The 22,501-nt window shown below is 54.4% G+C and overlaps 11 protein-coding genes across 11 annotated transcripts; 9 read left to right on the top strand and 2 right to left on the bottom strand.

The window, feature by feature from the left end:
- Nucleotides 1-143: 143 nt before the first annotated feature.
- On the top strand, nt 144-1,332 carry BD324DRAFT_654254 (hypothetical protein; the record flags this gene model as incomplete). Its single annotated transcript, XM_022018777.1, has 2 exons — nt 144-1,285; nt 1,320-1,332. 2 exons carry the CDS (start codon nt 144-146, stop codon nt 1,330-1,332), a joined length of 1,155 nt encoding a protein of 384 aa, XP_021867656.1.
- Nucleotides 1,126-3,455, bottom strand: BD324DRAFT_286794 (hypothetical protein). Its single transcript, XM_022012383.1, has 8 exons — nt 2,744-3,455; nt 2,513-2,704; nt 2,405-2,465; nt 2,357-2,365; nt 2,138-2,306; nt 1,804-2,098; nt 1,659-1,758; nt 1,126-1,617 (listed from the first exon to the last, which is right to left on the bottom strand). Exons 1-8 carry the CDS (start codon nt 3,221-3,223, stop codon nt 1,370-1,372), a joined length of 1,554 nt encoding a protein of 517 aa, XP_021867657.1. The 5' UTR covers nt 3,224-3,455; the 3' UTR covers nt 1,126-1,369.
- BD324DRAFT_654256 (pyridoxal phosphate-dependent transferase) lies at nt 3,261-4,682 on the top strand (the record flags this gene model as incomplete). Its single annotated transcript, XM_022018778.1, has 1 exon — nt 3,261-4,682. One exon carries the CDS (start codon nt 3,261-3,263, stop codon nt 4,680-4,682), a length of 1,422 nt encoding a protein of 473 aa, XP_021867658.1.
- A 55-nt stretch (nt 4,683-4,737) lies between these two features.
- Nucleotides 4,738-6,442, top strand: BD324DRAFT_640266 (hypothetical protein). The gene has a single exon (XM_022017331.1). It carries the CDS (start codon nt 4,870-4,872, stop codon nt 6,226-6,228), a length of 1,359 nt encoding a protein of 452 aa, XP_021867659.1. The 5' UTR covers nt 4,738-4,869; the 3' UTR covers nt 6,229-6,442.
- Nucleotides 6,443-6,516: 74 nt separating this feature from the next.
- Nucleotides 6,517-8,304, top strand: BD324DRAFT_585240 (amino acid permease/ SLC12A domain-containing protein; the record flags this gene model as incomplete). Its single annotated transcript, XM_022013729.1, has 5 exons — nt 6,517-6,673; nt 6,715-7,025; nt 7,067-7,937; nt 7,975-8,086; nt 8,130-8,304. The coding sequence occupies 5 exons, from the start codon at nt 6,517-6,519 to the stop codon at nt 8,302-8,304; spliced, it is 1,626 nt and encodes a 541-aa protein (XP_021867660.1).
- Nucleotides 8,305-8,349: 45 nt separating this feature from the next.
- BD324DRAFT_668996 (major facilitator superfamily domain-containing protein) lies at nt 8,350-10,627 on the top strand (the record flags this gene model as incomplete). The annotated part of the gene is made up of 7 exons (XM_022018929.1): nt 8,350-8,924; nt 8,980-9,164; nt 9,216-9,495; nt 9,551-9,852; nt 9,890-10,198; nt 10,239-10,470; nt 10,508-10,627. Exons 1-7 carry the CDS (start codon nt 8,805-8,807, stop codon nt 10,625-10,627), a joined length of 1,548 nt encoding a protein of 515 aa, XP_021867661.1. The 5' UTR covers nt 8,350-8,804.
- Nucleotides 10,628-11,849: 1,222 nt separating this feature from the next.
- On the top strand, nt 11,850-12,939 carry BD324DRAFT_288214 (family 20 glycoside hydrolase). Its single transcript, XM_022012384.1, has one exon. The coding sequence runs from the start codon at nt 12,171-12,173 to the stop codon at nt 12,855-12,857; it is 687 nt and encodes a 228-aa protein (XP_021867662.1). The 5' UTR covers nt 11,850-12,170; the 3' UTR covers nt 12,858-12,939.
- Nucleotides 12,940-13,480: 541 nt separating this feature from the next.
- On the top strand, nt 13,481-14,802 carry BD324DRAFT_640283 (hypothetical protein). The gene is made up of 4 exons (XM_022017332.1): nt 13,481-13,984; nt 14,022-14,147; nt 14,185-14,429; nt 14,484-14,802. The coding sequence occupies exons 1-4, from the start codon at nt 13,843-13,845 to the stop codon at nt 14,643-14,645; spliced, it is 675 nt and encodes a 224-aa protein (XP_021867663.1). The 5' UTR covers nt 13,481-13,842; the 3' UTR covers nt 14,646-14,802.
- A 1,526-nt stretch (nt 14,803-16,328) lies between these two features.
- Nucleotides 16,329-16,679, bottom strand: BD324DRAFT_654261 (hypothetical protein; the record flags this gene model as incomplete). Its single annotated transcript, XM_022018779.1, has 1 exon — nt 16,329-16,679. One exon carries the CDS (start codon nt 16,677-16,679, stop codon nt 16,329-16,331), a length of 351 nt encoding a protein of 116 aa, XP_021867664.1.
- A 1,490-nt stretch (nt 16,680-18,169) lies between these two features.
- On the top strand, nt 18,170-19,338 carry BD324DRAFT_288558 (hypothetical protein). The gene is made up of 7 exons (XM_022012385.1): nt 18,170-18,303; nt 18,342-18,464; nt 18,549-18,624; nt 18,670-18,737; nt 18,795-18,868; nt 18,922-19,082; nt 19,126-19,338. The coding sequence occupies exons 2-7, from the start codon at nt 18,403-18,405 to the stop codon at nt 19,162-19,164; spliced, it is 480 nt and encodes a 159-aa protein (XP_021867665.1). The 5' UTR covers nt 18,170-18,303; nt 18,342-18,402; the 3' UTR covers nt 19,165-19,338.
- A 751-nt stretch (nt 19,339-20,089) lies between these two features.
- On the top strand, nt 20,090-22,300 carry BD324DRAFT_647351 (L-ascorbate oxidase). The gene is made up of 5 exons (XM_022017640.1): nt 20,090-20,671; nt 20,720-21,289; nt 21,319-21,469; nt 21,501-22,067; nt 22,109-22,300. The coding sequence occupies exons 1-5, from the start codon at nt 20,417-20,419 to the stop codon at nt 22,276-22,278; spliced, it is 1,713 nt and encodes a 570-aa protein (XP_021867666.1). The 5' UTR covers nt 20,090-20,416; the 3' UTR covers nt 22,279-22,300.
- The last annotated feature ends 201 nt before the right edge of the window (nt 22,301-22,501 follow it).

Below are 22,501 nucleotides of genomic sequence, written 5' to 3' on the forward strand. Positions count from 1 at the left end.
CGGCGTAGCACACTATGCAAACCATGTTTTTGCCGCATGGCATGTCCGCAGGATGATGTCCGAGATCTCCATCCCGGCATTAGAAATGGCGTGTACTGATCAAATGAGCAATACATGTTGAGATACTAGACCCCCCTGGAACCATGGACGACTTTTTGGCACGACATCCCGGGGTCAAGTATATTGTCTATCTGACCGTCGACTATGGCAACGTCGCGAGATGTCTGCTCACGACGACGTCTCGAGCGAGGCACATTGCAGCGACGCATGGATCCGTAGCGTCCGCCTCGTCGATGCAGTTTGCGTCGTGGGCGATCACAGGGACAGACGATGATGTGGAGCAGATCTTGGAGGGATCAGCGCATTGGCGACCGCATTGGGAGACGCTGAGATTGGCGCACAGGGTGGATCAAGCGATTGTCATGTGTAGTCTGGAGGAGATCAAGGCCGGGCCAGCACATGAACTGGACCGTGATCCACGGACGGTGCTGCAGAGGGTGATCGACGAGGCGAGGAGGGAGGACGGGATAGAATGTATGGTGGGGTATGAGATTGAGTTTCACCTCCTCGATGGGCCCGGACCGTCGGGACCCAACGAAGGAGCCTATAGCATGTCAGTTGTGCGAGAGGCTCGATTCGATGTGGTATTGGAGATGGTGGATGCCATTGAGCGTGCTGGGATCAGCACATGGGCGATCCACCCAGAGGTGAACAAGGACGAGTATGAGATCTCGTTGGCACCGAGAGACGCCCTCGGCGCAGTAGACGACCTCATCCACGCCCAAAACATCATCCGAGGGATCGCTCGTCGACACGATCTCGTCGCGACAATGCATCCGCAGCGGGCTGAACAAGGTCCAACGATCGGTAATCACACACATATCTCGGTGAACAAGTGTGGAGACGCGTTTCTCGCCGGTCTGGTCGAAGGACTCGAGGGCATCTCGGCGATCCTCATGGGCGGATACGATAGCTTTGGCGGCGGGCGGAACGCGATGCTCGGGGACGGCAAGATTGGATGGTCAGAGAGCAAATCGACGCCGATCAGGCGATTCAGCGAGAATCACTTTGAGAACAGGGTGCCAGACTGTTTGGCGAATCCGTACCTTCAGCTCGCCGCGTTGATAGGTACGGGAATGGAGGGTGTACGGGGTGTTGGTGGTGGTAGGAGGAGGAGCAGCTTGGGACAGGATCATGGGACGTTGCCGATGGGTCAGGCCTCGGCGTTGGACCTGTTGGAGAGAAACGAAACGATGCGACGGATTCTCGGCTCGGCATTCGAGACGTATCTCACGTTCAAACGGGTGGAATGTGCAAAGGCAGCCAAAATGACACGGGAGAGCAGGAGCAGGGCCATCATGATACATATCTAAAAGTAGGTAGACAGGTTCTGCATGGCTTGGAACGCCGCACCGTGATGAGAGCTCTCCACCATGGTGTGTTTGAGCTTGGTGATGGAGACTTGGAGTGCAGGTCGGTCGGATATGATCAGGTCGAGCGCATCTTCCAGCTCGCGCCGCATGAGCGTGTTGTCGACTCGGAGGCCATTGCCGAGGGGTAGACCCTCGAGACTGGCAAAGTGATGCAGGTGGATGCCGATGCGGTGGGTCGAGGTGTCTGTGGGTGGGTGAGCCGCCACCGCTTTCGTGTTGACTCACAATACGCTGCGAGCTGAGGCTGCTCCGAGCCAAACGGCAGCGCAATGATCGGAACCTCGGCCATGATCGTCTCCATCATGGCTCCCATGCCGCAGTGAGTCTGAGGCGGGCGTGTTGAGCGAGATGTAAGCCGCTATTGACTCACGATGAACGTGCCGACCGCGCCGTGCTCGAGGATCTCGGCTTGAGGGGCCCACTGGACAGCACAGCCGAGCGGACCGGTGGCGAGAGGAACGGGCGAGGCAATGACGAAAGGCGTTTGACGCAGGGACAAGGTGTCGATGATCGTGTCGAGAATGTCTGGACGATCACGGGGCCAGAACAATGAGCCGAAACTAATGTAAACTGCGCTACCGGGCCCATGGGTCGTGAGCACCTTGTCGAGATGCTCCAACGCAGCGCTGGCGACGACGGGCTGGGGTGTGTGGACGGATTGACACCTTGGTCGTCAGATTATGTCACGACCGAAATTGTCTCACCCTATGCCGATCATTGGTTTCTCCAGTTTCCGCGACAACAGCGCCAACGTGTCCTCCTCGAGTTCCGGGGTGCTCAGCCACAGCATCGCGTCCACCTGTCGGGATGTGTCGAACGCCGCTTGCAGCGCATGAGGGGAGGGTGGAGCGGCGCGGGATCCACATTGAGGGCCTGGAATGTTAGAGGAGAGGGAAAGGGGGGGGGGGAAGTGTCCCGCTCACTGAGCTCATCTGTGTCATGAGCGCGTGAATACAAAGCTGGACACTCACAATCGTACAGCGGGGGCAATTCTGGCAGATCCAACAGCTTGCCCTTGATATGTCGAAACGCCTGAACGGGTGGGGATTTGAGAGGAGCATTCGAAGGCTTCGACCCACCTTCATCGCTGCGACGTCGTGATCCATCGTCGCCCTGTACCCTTCATACCTCTCCATGATCTTCTCCATCACCGCTCCGTCCTCGTCTCGTCCGATGAACCAGAACGCGGTGAAAGCGAGGCTAGGCATGATACCGAGGAGAGGGATGCCTGGTTTGACTCGGCGAACAGCATCTGCGACGGGCCTGAACATCTTGACGTGAGCGAAATACACGGCGCTGAGAATTCTCACATCGATGAGCACGGCAGTAGCATCCAGCCTCGCCAGCACCGCTGGAAACTCTCTCTTCACCACATCACTGTCCGCATAGGATCCCTCTGACTGCTCCAACGTGTCCTTCATCTCCACCACGTTCCATCGGTGATCTGGCGGTGGATGCCGCGCGAGCTCCCGGAGGAGACATGGGAGGCCGTACGTGGTGGTACACCACGTCACACGAAGTGTCGGGTGGATGTTGAGCAGGTTCAGCGCCAATCCCAGCGTGCTCCTCGTGTGCGAGACAATCGACAGCGGGACAATCACGAGATGGGGCATGGTGCGGGGGGTGGCATGGGGTGCGTTGGTAAAACGGGAATAGATCTGGGAGGTGGGGGGGGGGTCCATTATTTTATTATGCGGCGTGCGGATGATTATGTCGGGTGGGTCGGCCAGGAACAAATTGATATTTTCTTTAGTGCGGAGCACTTTCCGCACATAAAAAGGCAGCAGCATGCTTGCTTACCAGACGATGAACCCGCTTGACGACACAATGAACACGCCTCCTTGTTACGACTGCCCCTCGCCGCTCGAGTCGGTGATCCAAACGCCAAAATCGATAGAAGATATCGAGTTGTCCCCTTTTCGATTGCTCTTGAATCAAGCGGCCGATCGACTATGCCCCTATATCGATTCGCTCGAGAGCGCTCCGGCAAAGAACCCCTCATTGACGACACAGCTCCGTGAAGAGGCGTTAAAGCCGCCTGGAGCGGCCCTCGGTGTGTCCACAGCACTTGACAAGATCATGTCCGTGGCCTTGTCCGGGTACGAAAGCAATTCTCCCCTGCACATGGCGTACGTGTGTTCAGGCAACGTCGCAGAGGCTGCCGTCGGTGAACTCGTCTCGCTCGTGCTCAACCGGTACGTCTCGCTTCGACAACATGGGGAGGGAATGGCAGCGATGGAGGATGGATTGATCCGATGGATGGTCGGGGTCATGGGCTTGCCCAGCTCGGCACATGGGATATTGACGTCGGGGGGGTCCATGGCGATCCTTTCGGCTGTCGTCGCGGCCAGAGAGCGGGTGGTCGGCAGGAGGAGCACGTCGATGATGGACAGGGCGAGGGTGTATGTGACAGACCAGAGTCACATGTCCTTGGTCAAGGCGATCCATTTTGCAGGTCTCTCGCCGTCCTGCGTGGTCAAGCTGGATCTGTGGCGGATGGAAGAGCAGGTGAGGTCGGACGTGGAGAGGGGTCACGTGCCGATGATGGTGTTTGCGACGGCTGGGACGACCAGTACGGGATTGATCGAGCCATTGGTATCACTCGCCTCGCTCGCTCGACGCCACAACGCATGGTTCCATGTCGACGCGTGTTACGGGGGTTTCTTCATGTTGACGGAGAGGGGGAGGGCGAGGTTGAGAGGGATAGAGGAAGCCGATTCGATCAGTCTGGATCCACACAAATCGCTCTTCATGCCATCCGGTTCAGGTGCATTGCTCGTTCGTGATGCGCATGCGTTCAAGCATCACCTCTCCCCTGTTCGTGGGGCGTATCTGAGGGATGTCGTCGTCGACGCATTTTCACCATGGCCAGAATTCGCGGATCTAGGTCCAGAGCTGACGCGCGAGAGTCGAGCGTTGAAACTGTGGTTACCACTCCATGTTCACGGGATCGAATGGTACAGACAGCTGCTAGACGATCGACTCGACTTGGCCGCCCACCTCGCCTCCAGTCTCGCCGCGCTGTCCATGATAGTCACCCTCAACCTGTCCATCGTCACGGCTCGGTTGGATGATCCGGAACAGACCAATCGATTGGTCTTGCGACTCTGCGCTTCCCGTGAGATTCTATTTTCAAGCACTGTCGTGGGTGGACAGGCTGTATTGAGGTTCTGCGTGCTGCAATGGCGTACGTCGATGAGGGATATAGAGAGAGTGGTGGGCGTGGTGAAAGAAGTGATGAGGGATTAAAAAGGGGCTATTTTGGGACGGGAGCAAATTTTTGGTGATAGTGCTTCTTGTTCAACATGTATATGAAGGACGTTGTCTCATCTCTTTCCCCCCCCCTCACCATGCCCCCAAGCTATGATCCACGCTCGCGCATCCGCTCACACTCCCGCTGCTCAACCCATGCACCCAGCCCACACCTACTCTCACGATGTTCGCTGCACTCCGGGCGACCTGTACCTCTGTCTACCTATGTGAATACCATGGGAAGGCGGAGGATGAGGATAAACGGGTCGAACCAAAGCGTCTCGACCGTTGGTTGGACAAGGTCGTGAGCTTGGCAGGCTCACAGACGGTCTTTGGGTTGATCCTCGCGGGACTCGTCGGCTGGGCTCTGCTGGGGATCAAATTCTCATCGAGTGAAAAGTGGCCCGCACTCATCTCTGACATTCAAGCGGTTTTATGCTATGTCTTCGACTCGCTGCTCATGCGACAACAGTCTAATGGCTATCGGTGGACGATGGAACGCGTGATTCGGCTCAAGTCGCGCGCTGCGAGTCACCAGATCATGCTGGAGCGGTTGGAGTTGAAGGTTCACCCGGTCGACCTGGAGCTGCCTCAGGAGACTCGTTTCGGACGCTTTGTCACTCGATGCGCCCTCGTGATGGGTCACATCATCACCATCATGCTCTACTGGGTCGCGATCGGTGTATGGCTAGGCTTTGGACCGAAGAACAGTTGGTCAGCTCAGTGGCTCCTCGACATCAACTCGGCGACATCCGCACTCATGGTCCTCCTCTTTGCATTCCTCGCCAACATTCGTCAACGTCACGCCGCGTACGAAGAAGTCTGTGTCAAGGCATTGGAGGAGATGGACGAGGCGCTGGACAGGCGTCTGCGTGAGATGACTGGGTACACGGACCCTTCCCCAGAGATCACCATTCTCCCTCCTCCCACCAACGTCGTCCAAAAGATCATCTACTATTACGCCGAAGTCGTCGGCGCGCTCATCGGGATCGCCTCGTTGATCATCGTCCTCATCGTCTGGGTCGCCATGGGTCCAGTCGTAAAATTCAGCAGCGGTTGGTGGCTTTTCATCGGCACGTATGCGGGATTGGTCGGCATGGTGGATGGATTCGTCCTGCGAAACGTCCAGGGCCAGCTACAAAGCCACGAGGAAGGGCAACTGGGAGAGATCGCCAGGATGGATAGGCAGATGCTGGCGAGGGTGGGATGGGAAGTGGCTCAGGAGCGATCACCAGGACGTATGGCTCGGATGTCTCTCGCCATCAATCGGGTCTGTGCGACGCAACTCATGGTGGTCGGGGGTTTCATCACGACCCTGGGTCTGATCATCGTATCGAGTGTCATGCGGTGGAATCTCGTCGGGCAGCTGCTGAGTAACGTGCCGCCGAGCTTGATCGAGAGTTTCTTCATGTTGATCTTGATCACGGGGCATAATGAGGCGGAGGCGAGGGGAAGGAGGGCGTTGAGGGAGATGTATGAGGGGAGGGCGGTGCTGAGCGAGGGGGTCAAGCGACTGAGCGACCCGAAGGAGCGAAGCGAGTGAGGGAGGAGCGGGGCGAGAGAGGGAGCGGAGGAGTCAGGAGGAGTCGGAGGAGTCAGGCCGAGTCAAAGAGCAAAGCGATGCGAGGGAGTCAGGAGCCACGAAACCGAGTCAAAGGGGGGATCGAGCCACGGTTGAGAAGGACGAAGGACATGTGCAACGTCAGAGCAGCCCATCAGTTACACCCTCATGCATGATCGGCCCATTTTGCTCCCGTCTCTGTAAATAAATTTCACACCGTTTCCTCCTCGAGATCTCTTATCTCTCTCTCTTCTCTACCTCTCTCACACCATGGATAAGCAAGACGACCTGATCAGCCCGGCGATCCTCGAGGATGGACCGGTGCTCAAGGCACGAGATCTCGAGGGGGACATTGTCACCGCAGAGGAGCGACGAGACCTGCGTCGAGGACTGGCTCAGCGTCATGTGTCGATGATAGGGCTTGCAGGTGGGTGTAATGCCCCTAGAGGGGGGGCTGAGAGATCCCAGGGGCCATTGGAACCGGCCTATTCCTGTCCCTCGGCGGAGCCATCACCACGGGAGGACCCCTCGGCGCTCTCCTCGGCTACCTCTTCATCGGACTCATCGTGTGTTGCGTCCAATTCGCCCTGGGAGAGGTGACCGCCTTGCTGCCCGTGTCCGGATCGTTTGTGCGACACGCTGAATTCCTCGTGGATCCGGCACTAGGCTTTGCATTGGGATGGAACATTGTCTACGGAAATTGGCTGAGCATACCGACAGAGATCAGTGCGATCTGTGTTTTGTTTGGGTTCTGGACACAGCTCAACATTTCCGTCTTTGTGAGTCACACGACATGGACACACAGCTGATACCCACCCAGATTGTCATCTTCATCGTCCTCACCTTTGTCGTCGGCGTTTTGTTCGTTGGTGTCTTTGGCGAGCTTGAATTCATCTTTGCCATTGTCAAAATCCTCCTCATCATCGGACTCATCCTTCTCGGCTTGATCATCGACCTCGGCGGGATCCACGGCGTTGAGCGCATCGGATTCCGATACTGGCGAGATCCAGGGCCGTTCGTCGAGTATATTGCGACGGGGGCATGGGGCAATTTCCTCGGCTTTTGGTCTGTTCTGATCAGCGCAGTCTTCTCCTACGCCGGCGTGGAGTCCGTGGCCATGGCGGCGGCAGAGACGAAAAACCCCCGCGTGGCGATCCCCAAAGCCTGTCGACGGGTGTTTGTCCGAGTCATGCTGTTCTACGTCCTTGGGGTATTGATCGTCGGCATGATCGTCCCCTCAAATGATCCACGACTCGAGAATGAATCGGGGACGGCTGCGCAATCGCCGTTCGTCATTGTCGCCTCGGCCGCGGGCATCAAGGCGATCCCGTCCATCGTCAACGCAGTGGTCATCACGTCGGCATGGTCGAGCTCGAACCAGGCTCTGCTCGCAGGGACTCGCGTGTTGTATGGTCTCGCCATCAAACGACAGGCTCCCAAGATTCTCCTCCGCACCAATCGCTGGGGATCACCCTACGTCTGCGTCTGCGTCTTTGCCGTGTTCATGCTGCTCGCCTTTTTGTCCTTATCAAACGGCGCGTTGACAGTGTTCTACTGGTTTGTCGATCTCGTCGGGTGCGGCATTCTCATCAGCTGGAGCGCCGTGTTGTTGAATCATATACGTTTGACGAGGGCGTTGAAGGCGCAGGGAATTCCTAGATCCGCGTTGCCGTGGCGCCCGAGGTGGACTCGTGAGTTTTTACGAAGCACCTTTGCTGACCACCTCAGCGTACACCTCGTACATTGCGCTCGCGGCGTGTCTGTTGATTCTCCTCACCAATGGGTTTGCAGTGTTCACCAAGGGCGGGTGGTCCGCTTCGGGCTTCATCACCGGGTATATGTGAGTGAGCCGTGGGCCGGGCTTTGCGCTGAAGCCCCGAAAGTGATATTCCACTCGTGCTCGTGGCGTACTTTGGGTGGAAGCTGTATAAGAAGACCAAGCTGGTGCGCTTGATGGATATCCCATTGATGGAGGTGTTGGAGCAGATGGCGGAGGAGAGAGAGGAGGTGGAGAAGGCAGAGGGGTGGGTGAGGTGGGTGTCGTGGTTGTGGGACTAGCGAGCCCCTCGAGCGGAGCGAGGGGGGTGAGTGCCTGTTGAGCGAGCGAGAGGGACAAGAGAGAGCTGCGCCAGAAGGAGGACACGCCAGACGTCTCACCCGCGCGATCTCACCCGACCTCTCTCGACATTCCGCCGCGCACTACGAGTATCCCTGTATCTAGAACAGCTTGTAGAATGACTATCTTGAGTCTTGTCTTCCCCACACTCACTCGGGACTAGTCGGACCTGCCATTTGGGGCTCGCCGGGGCATCGGCGGGTCTCATTTCGAATTTAAACGCCCCCAAGTCATTTTCGTTTTCTCATGCCAAGTAATGTCCACCTGCTCGATGTAGATCCTCCGAGGACCCCCAACTGTCATAGCACGCCCCTATGCCAAGGCAGCGTCGGTGTTCATTTTCGAATCCTCGGATCGATTCGCTCGATGCAAGTCTTGGCAGCAGCAGAGGGAAGATGGATAAAAAGGTGGTGGACGCGGGACTTGGACTCACTCATCCGCCATGTCGTTGGCACGTACCAATACCGAGTTAGGCGACGAGCAGAAGCATCTCGACGAGGTCGTGGAGGAGGGACAGGTCGGTCTGGCAGAGTATGAGCAGTCAAAGTTGCTCGGGGAGATTGTGAGTGGGATGGGGGCTGCTGTCGTGGAGACGACCGCTGAGAGAGACGTTTCAGACACCCGAACAAAACAAACGCATCCAACGACGCATCGACCTGTTCATCCTGCCCCTCTTTCTCATCACCCAAACCCTTCAGTACCTCGACAAGACGGCATTGAACTATGCCAAAGTGTTTGGAATGGAAAAGGCAATGGGCATGCATGGCAATCAGTACTCCCTCGGCGCAGCGATATTTTACATGTGAGTTGGGAGCTTGTGTGTTAGGGCAGCACTGACGACGACAACGACCAGTGGGTACATGTTCGCCCAACCTGGCTGGTCCTATCTTCTCGGACGATTCCATGCGGGTCGGACCCTGGGCGTCGCCGCCATTATCTGGGGCATCCTCGTCCTCGTCATGGTCTGGTCCAAAACATTTTCCCACGTCATGGTTACTCGCTTCTTCCTCGGCGTGTTTGAAGCAGCAGTCACGCCGGGTCTTTCATTGATGACTGCGTGGTGGTACAAGCGTGGAGAGATTCCCCTGAGGCAGACGATATGGTACTCGGCGATCGGATGGGGCGGCATGATCGTGAGGTGGAAGAACAGGCAAGGGAAAATGTTGCTGAATCTGCCCCTCCCCACAGGGATCTCTCATGGCCGCGGGAATCACCAAGGTGAGGAAGATTCATTTCCCACGCTCACGTCCCCAGCTCTCTGATCACCCGACACCCCGCTGGAAACTCATCTTTTACATCCTCGGCTCCCTCACCGTCGTCATCGGTCTCGTCTTGTTCTTCTTCATGGCGGATGGACCGAGCACTGCCAAGTGGATCAAGAAGGATGATCGACCCGCGGCGGTCGCCCGTGTCGCACAATCTGGCGTAGGCATGAAGACGACCACGTTTGATTGGAAGCATGGCATGGAGGCGATGACGGATCCCAAGAAGTGGGCGGCCATACAGTGCTTTCGCTGATCATCCCAGTTGGCTCCTCTCCATTGCCATGTTTGGATCGTCCGTGCCGAACGGGGTCTTGACCAACTTTTCCGGCTCCATCATCAAAGGTCTCGGCTATTCCACTCTCAACGCCGCGCTGCTCGACTGTGCCGGTCGATCCCTCCAGGTCATCTCCCTCCTCATCGCGGGTTTGGTCGCGACACGATGGGCCAACACGCGATTGCTCATGATGACGGTCGGCAACGTCATCTGCGTCTTTGGCACCGCTCTCATGTCGTTCTTGCCGTTCACCAAGCAGTACACATGGGCGCGGCTGATTGGATTCTGGCTCGTCAAGTGGGTTCCAAGACGTCTCTTCTTGCTGACACCCACCCAGTTGCCAGTCCATCGGGTTCACCATCGGGCTCGTCATGATCTCCTCCAACATTGGATCGTATTCCAAACGTATCGTCACCTCCTCCTGCGTGTTCATCGCCTATTGCGTCGGCAACATTGTCGGTCCAATGACAGCGTTGGAGAGCGAAGCGCCGAGGTATCAGACCGCGGCGTATTGCATGATGGCCGGGTATATCCTCAAGACGGTTTGTCATTGTTTGCTGTGGATCTATGTGAGTGGGGATGCGGTGGGGTCGTGCTGACGCGTAGATGTGGAGGGAGAATAGGAAAAGGGATAGGGAAGGGCCTGCGGATCCGGTCCAGGCGGCAGATAATGGGATGAGGGGGATGACCGAGAGGGAGAATAGGCATTTTAGGTATGTCTTGTAGGGCGAGCAAGCGAGCGCTAGCGAGAGTGAGCGAGTGGGAGAGCGAGCTGGGAGAGCGAGCTGGAAGAGCGAGCAAAGAGGGGCCTGTCATGCCGCGCGTATGCCAGCCAATACTTACACCGTAGACGAATGCTTGATGACCATTTTTGACCTCGGAAACGGCGGCTCGTCTCGTGTACTTCGCCCAGAGTCCTGCCTGATGTCAGACTCGGAGTCCGCCGTAGCGACGTCGGGGTTCCTCATAGGCGCGATCATGGGCGGCAGCTTGAGCGTTTGGCTTGAGCATTGGCTTCGAGATCCACTTTCTCTTCCTCCACCTCCTCCTCCTCCTCCTCCTCCTCCTCCTCCTCCTCTTCCGCTATCTTCTCTCCTCGTCATCTTCTACCATCTCCTCGTCCTCATGCCCTTCACTTCAGATGTTGCTTAACAGGTATACGACCAAGAGCCCGTGTTTGAGCAGAAGTCAGGCTGGGTGTATCTGCGTCGGATATGAGCTACACAGATGTCGGTATACACGACCTTGAGCAATCCAATATCAAGCCACCAATACAATGTCAAGCACTTGTTGAGGTCAAGCGATAGGGCGCGGAATCAGACACGACGTGCTAGGCGGGACTTAGATGGGGTCATAGGATCTTAATTAACGTTAGCTTTTGCTTCATAGCCGCACGGCAGACCTCACATGTCACCTGCCGTCGTGCAATCTCGAGTATCGCTAAGGGTCAAGTTCGCGATGCCTTGGGTCGATGGATCCACATCCGAGGTTGTCCCAGCCATGGGAATTGAGCCGCCATATGCTTTGAAGGGCCATCTGAAATCTGTTTGATACGACAGCAGATCATGTGCCGGCAATCGGCTAACGCCGCTCGACACCATCATGAAACTCTGCGATGACTCGGTCATGCATCCTCAGTCTCAACTCCCACCTATATGAATCAGCTCGTACTGACCTGTTCTACTCTCGTCAAACCCCTAAGCAGTCAAATCCCGACCGCCTGGCCCTTTCCTTCTGTTCTCATCGCCGCTTGAGCCGAGATTGGGAGACGTGAAATGCGGACGTGGAGGGTGAAGGCTGGGGGGGCTGCTCTAAGCATTTTTCGGACGCTCTTCTTTCCATTCTTACCCACACCATCCGCCCCTCTCATCGATGCGCGTCCGAAACATGTCAGGGCCTCTTCCTGATGAGGGTGCCTTCCAATGGCGTGGATTCATGATTGACCCATGTAGACACTTCTGGCCCATCGAGGAGATCCATCGCGCCGTCGACGGGATGGCCCTGCTGAAACTCAATGTGCTTCATCTCCACCTGTCGGACGATCAAGGATGGCGCTTCGAGTCCAAAAGATGGCCAAAATTGACCGAGATTGGAGCTTGGAGAGAAGGGACCCTGATCGGCGCAACCTCCAACTGGGAAGATAAATCCTGAAAGTTACCAGGACAAGTTCAACACTGTACGGCATGGTGGATTCTACACTCAAGATGAGCTCAGGAAACTCTGTGCGTACGCAAAAACGAAGGGAATCACAGTGGTCCCAGAGATTGACATGCCGGGTCATATGAGAGCTGCTCGAGCCGCATATCCTGAACTGGGATACGATGGAAAAGTCCTCAAAGTCGGCAGAGCCTGGGGGATGTATCCGGAAGTGTTGAGAGTGGACGATTTGGGATTGAAATTCTGCAAGGATATTCTGGACGAATTGTGTGAGGTATTCGACTCGGATTACATCCATATTGGCGGAGACGAGTGTCCCGAAGCCGAATGGTCCGAGTCTCCAACCGCAAGGGAACAGCTGAAGGCAATCTCCGGAACACACATGGATGAACTCCAGAGACATTTCACCGCCCAAATTGCAGAGTACCTGCGCTCAAAGGGAAAGAAAATGATAGGATGGGACGAAATCATCGATGGAGGTGTGCCAGGTGGTGATCCCACCGTCCTTGCGTGGAGGGATTGGACCAAAGCAGCTCAACGGTCGACTGCAGCTGGTGTCAGGACGATCCAAGCGCCTACGATGCTTTATTTTGGATCTGCTCAAGGACCTTTCGACAAGGAACCTCTAGCTCAAGGGCCCGGTGCAGATCTTGAGACTGTATACGCTTTTGATCCATACAAGGATATCGAAGAGAAAACAGGCACCTGGTCTTTGGAATGCAGGCTCAGATTTGGACCGAATACATTCCCACTATCGAACACCTCTGGTACATGGTGTTCCCTCGACTTATCGCTCTAGCCAATGTCGCTTATTTAGGAGACGAACGGCCATCTTACGGGGAATTCAGAAAGGGACTGCCAAAGAGATTGGAGGAGCTCAAGGCATTGGGCATCGGATCTCATCCCCTCTGATCGGAGATTATTAGGGCAGTAAACGTGCTCTTAGTTGGCGACAATGACTTGAATGCATTTGTGGAGAAGCGACCATGTAACGGCAGCACTGACCAGACCTTTTCAGGCGGCGTAAGGTTCATCTTTAACACGGTTCCCTCCAGGTTCTTAAATTGACTCACATGGGATATCCAGCGATATGCCTTTCGCTTACTCGTACTCGATATATGCCCAAATTCTCAACGCCCGTCCCGGCGGAGTCTTGTACCAGCCATGTCAACGCTTAGCAGGTAGCAGAAAATCAGCATCCAACAGGAGTCACATGCATTTATTGATGGAACTATGACAGATCTAAGGAGCTCACTTACCTTCGGAAGCGCTCAGCGCAGATCCCTGAAAAGATTTCTTGCGGTTTCAGAGATGAATCACATGGCCACTCCCTTCGAACCCGTGAGTATCATTAGAGTCTCTCGCCTGCCTCCTCTCAAGACGAGCCATTTTGGCGCAACATTTTGATTCTCTGGGAACCGAGCAGGGTTTTCGGGGAAACAAAAAAGAAAAAATCCTTCACTCAAAAGCTTGAAGCAATCAAGGAGATGAGAGTTTTGGGATCTAGGCTACATATGCCATTACAGGATTCTACCTGTTCCAATTAGTCCATCCAACCCAGTCGTTGCTGATTACAGTATCTCCAAAATGGGTGCTTGGATAGCTGTTTTTCTAGCATGCCTTAGTCTCTGCTCTGGAAGAACCCCTGCACGATCGTATGGGAAAGGTGGTGGCTGTCCAGCGATGGCTGCACAGGAAGTGGCTGTTCTGATTGAGATGCTGGGTCTTGAGAGTGTGTGCTCTCAGATTCTGTCCGACGTCATGTGAGAGAGAAGTTATTGGGTATGTCCGCCATCTCCCACCAGGCCGACAACTACATCTGTGGTGTTTGTATCTGGTCCCTCCGTCATATCGTACAAGACAGAAACGGCTGTGACAACAACGATCACCACAGTCTTGTCCACTCAGACATCTATCGCATTAGCAGCAAGTCTCAATGTACGTACACTTTAGCTGACGTCAGTCTACGACGGTATTGCTCACAACGGCTACCAAATCCGTTACCGATACCTCCGTGCCGACTGTAACTGCCACTGTTACTGTCACTGCGACCGAGTCGACAACTTCTACCATCACATCCACTGTCTCAGTGAGTCCTGTCGCATCAATCCCATGTTGATCGGCAGACGATCACCTCCTCAACTGTGACTGTGCAGACATTGGTGTCGACGTCGACGACAACCATAACCACGGCTGGTCCCTCGGCGTTTCTGTTGTCAGCTTGCCCTACTTCAGCTATTGCAACGGAGACTCCACGATCTCTCCTGCAGGATCCGCACCTACGGGCACAGCCTGTTCAAGAAGGCGCACGTCCCCGCTCAGCAAATTCGGTAGGTGGCTACCAGGCCCTTGGCAGCAATGTTCAGATGCAGTAGGTACCAGTAAAGGTGCTCTCGCAAAAGCTGCCTGACAGCGATGATCACAGTTTATCCGCGACGCTTGTCAATTGGCGTTAGGGGAGCCAGACGGAGTGGCCATCTCGACCGTCTACCGAACCGCTTCCAATCCTGCAATCACCACAACGAGCACCATCGCGATTCAATCTACAGAAACAATCACCGTTACTAGCAACATCATGGCTACGTGAGCAATGGCACGAGGGAGATCGCTGACTTGTAATCAAGCACCACAATTACGACGACATACAGTTTGCTGACTGCTGCGACGGCACCATCCACCGTGACGTGAGAAGTATTAACATTCTCTAGCTTTTTGCACTGACTCTCCAAATCAGTGATCCTACGACCAGCACCGACGTTGTCACAACGCAGTCGACTGAGACCATCACTTCATACGTTCCAGCGACCAGCACAATCATCAGCACTTCTACTTCTGTCACGACCAGCATCTCCATTGTCACCTACAACGCGTCACCCACCGCATATGCGACATTGATCATCGAGGCGACGGGCTATCTACAATGCTTCAATTTGTCGGACAGCGGTGTATGGCAGATCACTGCAAGCGGATCTATGGGCGGGTTCAATTCCGGCGAGTCTGACGGGACGAACGGAGCCCAGATCTCAGGCGAGTCTGTTTTGGCCGCCAATGATATTTGCGCAGCTGTTGTGGGAACTCCAGGACAGAGCGGAGGTCTGGGGGGAGGGGGAGGAGGTGGTGGCACATTCGTCTTTGATCAGGCCACACTCTTAATGGCAGCCGGGGGAGGCGGTGGCGAAGGTCAATTTCAAGGTGGTGAGGATGCCCCGCTCGACCTTACAGGGACTGCAGGAGGCCCACCCGGCCAACCTGGTGCAGCCGGTGGCCAAGGGGGAGCAGGTGGAACATCGGAGAACCCACTTGGCTTCGGCGGAGGCGGAGGAGGTGCAGGAGTGTTTTCCGCTGGAGCAAACGGAGCATCTACAACAAATTCTCCAGACGGAGGGGGTGATGGAGGACAGACTGGCTCCGAGCAAGGAGGCTGGGCTGGAGGGGAGCCAGGATACCTTTCTGGTGGTTCCGGCTATTCCGGTTCAAGTGGAGGGTATGGGGGAGGAGGCGGGTCCGGTTTGGATTCTGCGGCAGGGGGTGGAGGCGGCGGCTACAGTGGAGGATCTGGGGGAGCGTCGTATAATTCTGAATCGTACGGGGGAGCCGCCGGAGGTTCCTGGATTCTTCCATCAGCTCAAAATGTCGCTACACCGGTTGCCTGGGGTGCTGCAGGTCAGGTGTCGATTGTCTTCATATCGAGTTAAGGATTGTTTGGGGCAAGACAAGAGGGTTTATCACTAGTTTTACTGTTGAGAGAAAGAAAGCAATGGTATGATTTTTCACCGAGATAGATCTCCTAAACCTGGCGTCGGATGGCGATGCGTTGGTTTGTGATTGCTTGTGATACGTACCCTGACGGTGCAGTCGCTGTCACGGAAAGGGTTGTTCATGATTAGCGGACAGTGCTCCGGCCCATACGGGATCTATAGTGCTCCGTCTGTACATAACTGTCCACGACCGCCATGGGCGAGGCCGACCTGTAATGCCAAGTGAGATGCCTCTCGTCTGACTGGTCCAAGAATCTGAGACGATTGGGAGGTATCACCATTCCGTTCAGGCGCTTCTCCTGACGTTTCATTAATATGATCGGAAAAAATGAGAATCGCCCATCCTACTTACTGGTGTTGAAGCACTAACCGTGCCTCCAATGCTCGGCGAGATGATCATAGTGGCCCGCCCCGCTGCTATTATCAGCATGGATCAGACCAGACGCTCTGAGGACATATAAACCCCCCCCCCCCCCCCCCCCAACCCCCGATTCCGCTATTTCCGTCACCGCCTATCTCATTCCCTTGTCCAACCCCCCAGTTGGGATCATAGTCAATCGAGATGACCCATAGTAGCCGTGTTTATAGTCGTTGGGCTCTGGAGAGTAAGACAGGTGGTTGGCGAAACTTCCACTTGTGAACGACCCGCCGTGCTGTCCGACAGCGACTGTCAATCCATATCCTTTTTTCGAATAAAAGATTCCGTTGATCATGGCTCCGAGTCCACCATGCCGAGGCTCCTTGTATCGAGGTAGGGCCTGGACCTGTCCGGGCCCACCGCTGGCCCCATACGCCGATATGTAATATGTCCCTGGAGCGGGTAGCTGTCTCTGTAGACTCAGGGGTTTAGGTTGCACGGGCATCGTCGGACGCGGTCGCAAAGAATACATCGTGTCGATCCCCCGATGCCCGCGTTAATGGCTCGTCAGCCCTGCGGCACGTCTACTAGGACCGAGATATTAATGCCATCAAACTCGAAGAGGCGATGGGAATCCCCAATGAAAAGTGGTCGAAAGGCTTGAAAATACTCTCCAGCAATGTTGTACTTCAGGCAGACTCGGTCGCTGTCTCGATTTGGCGAGTCGATCTGGAATCAAAGGTAACAAATGAGCGGCTTGAATATGACGTCACCATGGGCAAAAATATTCATCCACCGGATGATGTCGCGCCTTGAATCAGCGGCATCCATTACAAGACCACAGATGGATTAGTCTTGGACATTGACCGTTCTCGAGACCGACTCGCAGAGGACAAAGACTCGCACTCGCCCCAAGCATCAGTCAAAGTGACCGCCCGTGGCTCCATAGAAGCTGGCGAATTCTGCCTGGATGAGGATACAGAGGACGGCGGGATTTTTATTGCTCGACACATCGCCAGCGATCTGCACGGAGTGGATTGAGTTGCAAAAGTCAGCGGTTTGATTGGAGGTTTCAGTTTCAGTAGAAGAGACTCTGATCGGTCCCATGGCTGTGGCTTGGTCCAAAGGGCCTGGCAATGCAAAAGTGCTTTTTGCTTCCACCAAAGACGGGACCAGCTCGCCTGGTGAGGGACAGGTAATGATGGAGGACTTGTCCAGATCCAGCTCGGGGAGTAAACACGATGATGAGCGGGACTCCAGTGATCAAAATGGTGCAAGGCAGGTTATATGTCTAGTATGAGCTATGTAGAGAGCAGAAGACCCAATGTCATCAATGGCGACATAACTATTCGTGTGTATCGAGTCCAAGCATAACAGACGATCCATGTCTGTCTGAGCCATCCGCAGGCAAAAATACTGGATCTCTGAGATAAATCAGGTACAGCCAAATCGTACGCGCATGCACGCTTGTCCCGCTCGTGCTGAGGAGTCAGACATGATGATCACATTGAGCCATAAAGCTCCAGTCTTTGTTCGGTGTCCTGCTTCATCATCTGGGAATGACGAGCAGAGTATTAAGTAAGTCTTGAAACTCAGTGACTTAGCTCAGTCTCGCAGGCTGTACCGCTTGTCCTTGACGCAAGGTGCGATGCGTGCGGCCGAGAAGGGATCGACAAAACGATGCACAGTGGGTAATAGAGCACTCTCGTACATTGAACTTCAGCCATGCACAACCCCTCTGCCGAAAAGCGTCTGTGTCAGATGCGGCAAGAATGGCTGGTACTGACCCTCAGTAGTGACACCCGCCGGCTCGATTGCAATGGCCTAGCGAGAACTGTCCGCTGGCAACCTAACTGTCCTCATGGATTCGCTTTGTCGCAATGGGATACATCTGCCGCTCCGATTACCGAGACCACTTGCGCCCACAGGGAAGATGATGATTCGACCGGAGATACTGGGAACACGAACGCGGTCCGTCCGGCACTGACGGTATCTTCCGAACCAGCAGAAGCCGACTTCTGCCGTGGATTAGCCTGGGTAACCTTCCGCCTGGACCCCCTGTATCGCAGCTGGCTGAGATCATATCTCGAAGTATGACTATGTGTGTTATCTCTATGTTCTTCGGATTCGTAAGCACGGAGAGTGAAGCCTTGCCTAAGACGCTCAGGTGTATCCCCTGCAACCAATCTTACATCAACCTTCTTGCATACGTCGCCTACGTGCAAAGGATGATACATCCGACATCGTGTTCCTATCACTGTTGTCGGGTCATTTTTGTGGCACTTGTCCAGTTGAGTGTGAGGGAGCGGAACCAAATATTCGGATCCGAGGACCTCCGAGCTCGACTATATAAGACGGAACGCTGACTTTGTAGTTCATCATCAATATGTATATTCGTTGTCTATGAGCTACCCAGCTTGAGACTCTATTCAAGAAGGTTACTATTCCAAGTAGGACCCTCTAGCCGGATAGGTCTGTTCCTGACAGTTCTCGAGTCAAATACCAGGCATCTCAAACAAGACCGTTGCAATGCTCAGCGGGAGGACGAGACGGTCTTCTCCTTGTACGTGGTACCTTGGCACCACGTGAAAGGCATAGCTTGACATCATCATAATTCCAGATTGGAAAGACATGTCACTTTGAAAAGCTCGATCCGGCGCTGTTTAGTGAACCCTCTCGGTTTGAAAGGAGATAGTAAGGCTTGTTTCTTCCCAACACATGCGTGCTGACGTGATCTGTCCTCTTAGCAGTTTTCCTGTCCCTTCTCGGACAGAACGCTTCAATTATGTTCAACACTGGCAGAAGAAACTCTCCAGAAATCCGCAATAGTCATTCGGGGACGGGCTTTCGGCGGAATTTGCAGTTCAGGGCCGAAGGGTTCTCATTGTGCGTTTCTGAAGGAGATCTTGTGAGTGCACATACAAGTCAGCGCTCAGACCGACGGTCCACAGCGTGTTCGCTCTTTTGACCCTAGTCCAGAGTCCTGTTAGCTCGACCGTCGATCTCGGTTGACCCCACGGGGACTTGTCATCACCGATAAGCTTTCGTCACTCAGTATCACAGCAGATAATTTGGGTACGAGATCAGATGGAATCAGGTAATGAGCGTGGAATGGCTGCTATTTGGGCAGAGACAAGCCGACTGAAATTATGTTTGGGAGTCGTAGAGCCATGCGTATGATGGCAGCACAGAGAGGTAATTTTTGCCTATTATGACCCCAACGTGGACACCGCAGCTAGGATATACGGTCTCGTGGAGCCTCAGTGAAGCAGACTGCAGAACTACGGTCTTTTCGTAACAAACTCACTTAGCAGCTCTGGGTGCCGTGATGCATTCATATGCTTACAACAAGCTCAGACAAGAGGTGGCAGTCGACTCTTAGGATCCCGTACAACACCTGGTTCCGCGAAGCTCAATGGGACTTTACCAAGCTTTGTGGTGTCCGTGTGGGTGATTTCGGATTCGAAAAACTCGACGAGCACAAAGAGTCATCCCTGGCGTCTTATACTTTCTCTAGCCGCGGAACGATGTCTACACAGGGTCACTTGCCCATGAGTCGCCTGGCAGACGGCGATCAATGTTGGTTATGGCAGGTGGAAAACAACGGCGCATGGAAATGGGAAGTTGGTGATTTTGAAGATCAAGCGTACCTGCATGTCACAGTCATTCTGATCTAGTGGTCCTTGAGAGAGGTTACAGGTGGAGCTAGCCTGATATCGACTGCGCTCAGGCATCGGCAAGGCGACAGGCTGTCCGAGGCAAGACCTCGGAACGAAATCCGGAAAACTTGATATGTATCATGGCCGGGGGCCGAGCTCGCACTCTCAGCCAAGAATCGTTGGAAAATTAATCACACGGGAGCTAGAATCTAGTAAAGGGTTCGGGAGATCCTGGCAGCCATCAGCGTGATCGTTCGTCACACTGATGGACCGGTCTGGACACTGCAGGTATTGGACTCGCATGATCATGCGTACATATGCCTCGTAGTACCGCGTTCTGGAGGCCGCCATCTTCTTCCGTGAACGCGAATAGACTCACGCAACCAATACTCGGCGCACGCCGTTTGTGAGGAGGACTATTTTTGGCGCAATTAGTGTATTCCAGGAGATCGGAAGCCGTTTCCGATTTCGAATTCGGAGACCGGACCGATGTGCGGACATGTGTTATCGAGGTCAAAACGAGAAGAGTTGAGAGACAGGCGGGGTACACAACGTTCGTCTGATCACTGCTACCGTTCAGACAATGCTGCTCATTTTCTTACAAGTTTCAATGCTCCTCTCAACGTGCATAAATGCTGGATCCCACTGCCATGACTCGTCCTTCAAGCCGAACCATATTCTCCGTGTGACTATGGGAAATCTCAGTATTGGATGTGGCACCACTCGTCAATCGCACCTGATCAATGGAACATCCCCCGGACCGGAGATACGTTTGACGCCAGGGAAGATATCATGGATTCGGGTCTACAACGACATGCCATCGGACAATCTGACAATGGTGAGTTGCGTGGAGAGTCCGCATATCAGACCCTAAGTGCGAACGTAGCACTGGCATGGCCTCTCACAACGAATGGCGCCATTCTCGGATGGGACTCCACATACCTTGCAATGGCCTATTCCACCCATGCACTTTTTCGATTACGAGGTCTTTCCTGGCGGTGATGATGCCGGAACGTATTTCTATCATTCTCATGTTGGCTTCCAAGCTGTCACGGTCTCTGGGCCTCTTATCGTCGAGGATGAGGGAAAGCCGCCCTATCAATACCACGATGAGCGCGTCATTGAGCTGACCGACTTCTTCTACAAAACGGACAAAAATATCGCGGCTGGACTGTTAGCAAATCCTTTTGTTTGGTCAGGCGAGACACATGGTGTTTTGCTCAATGGCCAGGGCGTGACAGATGTTGTTCAAGCCAGCGGGAACTACTGTGCTCTTCCTACGTTTGATCTACTTCCGGGCAAGACCTACAGATTCCGATTCATTGGCAGCACGGCGCTGTCCCTGGTCAGTTTGCAGATTGAAGGACACAATTTAACGGTCATCGCGGCAGACGCACGCTACACCCAGGCCCATGTGACAGACTATTTGCAGATTGGTACTGGACAACGCTTCGATGTGCTTATTCATGGAAAAGTCATGAAGAGCTCAAGGATCTAAAACGGACAACGTTTTTCATGAAATATCAGACCAAAGACCGTCCCCCGGTGTATACGGGGTATGCTGTATTCCGTTACAACTCTTGTCAAATGTTTTCCGCTTCGCCGGCACCCGGAATCTCTATCATTCTGCCGAATAGTATATACAACTTTCTCGAATATACTCTCAGACCTCTCAAGTGGAAACTTTCCATCTGCGAATAAAGTTACCCGACGACTTACAATGACATTTCGCCCAGAGGGATCGCCTACGGGCCATATCCGTTGGTATGAGAACAACCTCGGATACACTGAATACAGCTCGCCTCGCCCATTGCTTCCGGATGTCTACCTCTATGGCGAATCAGCAGTGCCAAATTATACATTGGCATTGGAGAACGAGGGATGTGACCCAGAATTCAAGGCATGGCCCGCCATGATCGGAGAGGTGCTCGAGATTGTCATTGAAAACACGGGATCAGAAGTCGCAGGAAACGGCGGGCTAGACATTCACCCCTTCCATGCTCATGCTGGACACTACTACGACATTGGATCCGGAAATGGTACATACAATGCGACGGAGAACGAAGTGAGACTTGCAGGCTATTCTCCTGTGCTGCGGGACACTACCTATCTTTACAAATATGAAGCCGCGACTGGAAATGGCACCGATGCGTCCTGGCGAGCATGGAGGATCCGGGTCACCGATGCCGGGGCATACTTGATCCACTGTCACATCTTGCAGCACATGATTATGGGTGAGTGACTCTTCGGCGTTCCTCGGCTCATCTGGGTCTAGGCATGCAAACGGCATGGGTGTTTGGTAATGCTACGGAGATTCAAAAAATACCGCTGGCCGAGGCCTCTGGCTACTTGACATATGGCGGCAGTGCCTATGGCAACCAGTCGTATGACCCCATCGTGTATCATTACTACGAGGATACTCCTGATGAGCCCTGGCTTCGGTGAAGGCGGTGAGTGGAAGACCCGGAGGGGGGGGGGGGGGAAGGGCGGGGGAAGAGTTGGTATTCCTGTGGTCGGACGATCTGCGAGTGATCGAGGCGTCGTCTCACAGTATACTTCAGCGTGAAACCCGACGGCACTGGGCGGAGGACTATTGTAAAAAAGATGTACTGTATGTGTGTGTGTGCGTGACTTGAGGAGATTCTCGGAACACTGCACATCGGCATAT

This window comes from Kockovaella imperatae (assembly GCF_002102565.1).
Source record: "Kockovaella imperatae strain NRRL Y-17943 chromosome Unknown BD324scaffold_27, whole genome shotgun sequence".
NCBI lineage: Eukaryota > Fungi > Basidiomycota > Tremellomycetes > Tremellales > Cuniculitremaceae > Kockovaella > Kockovaella imperatae.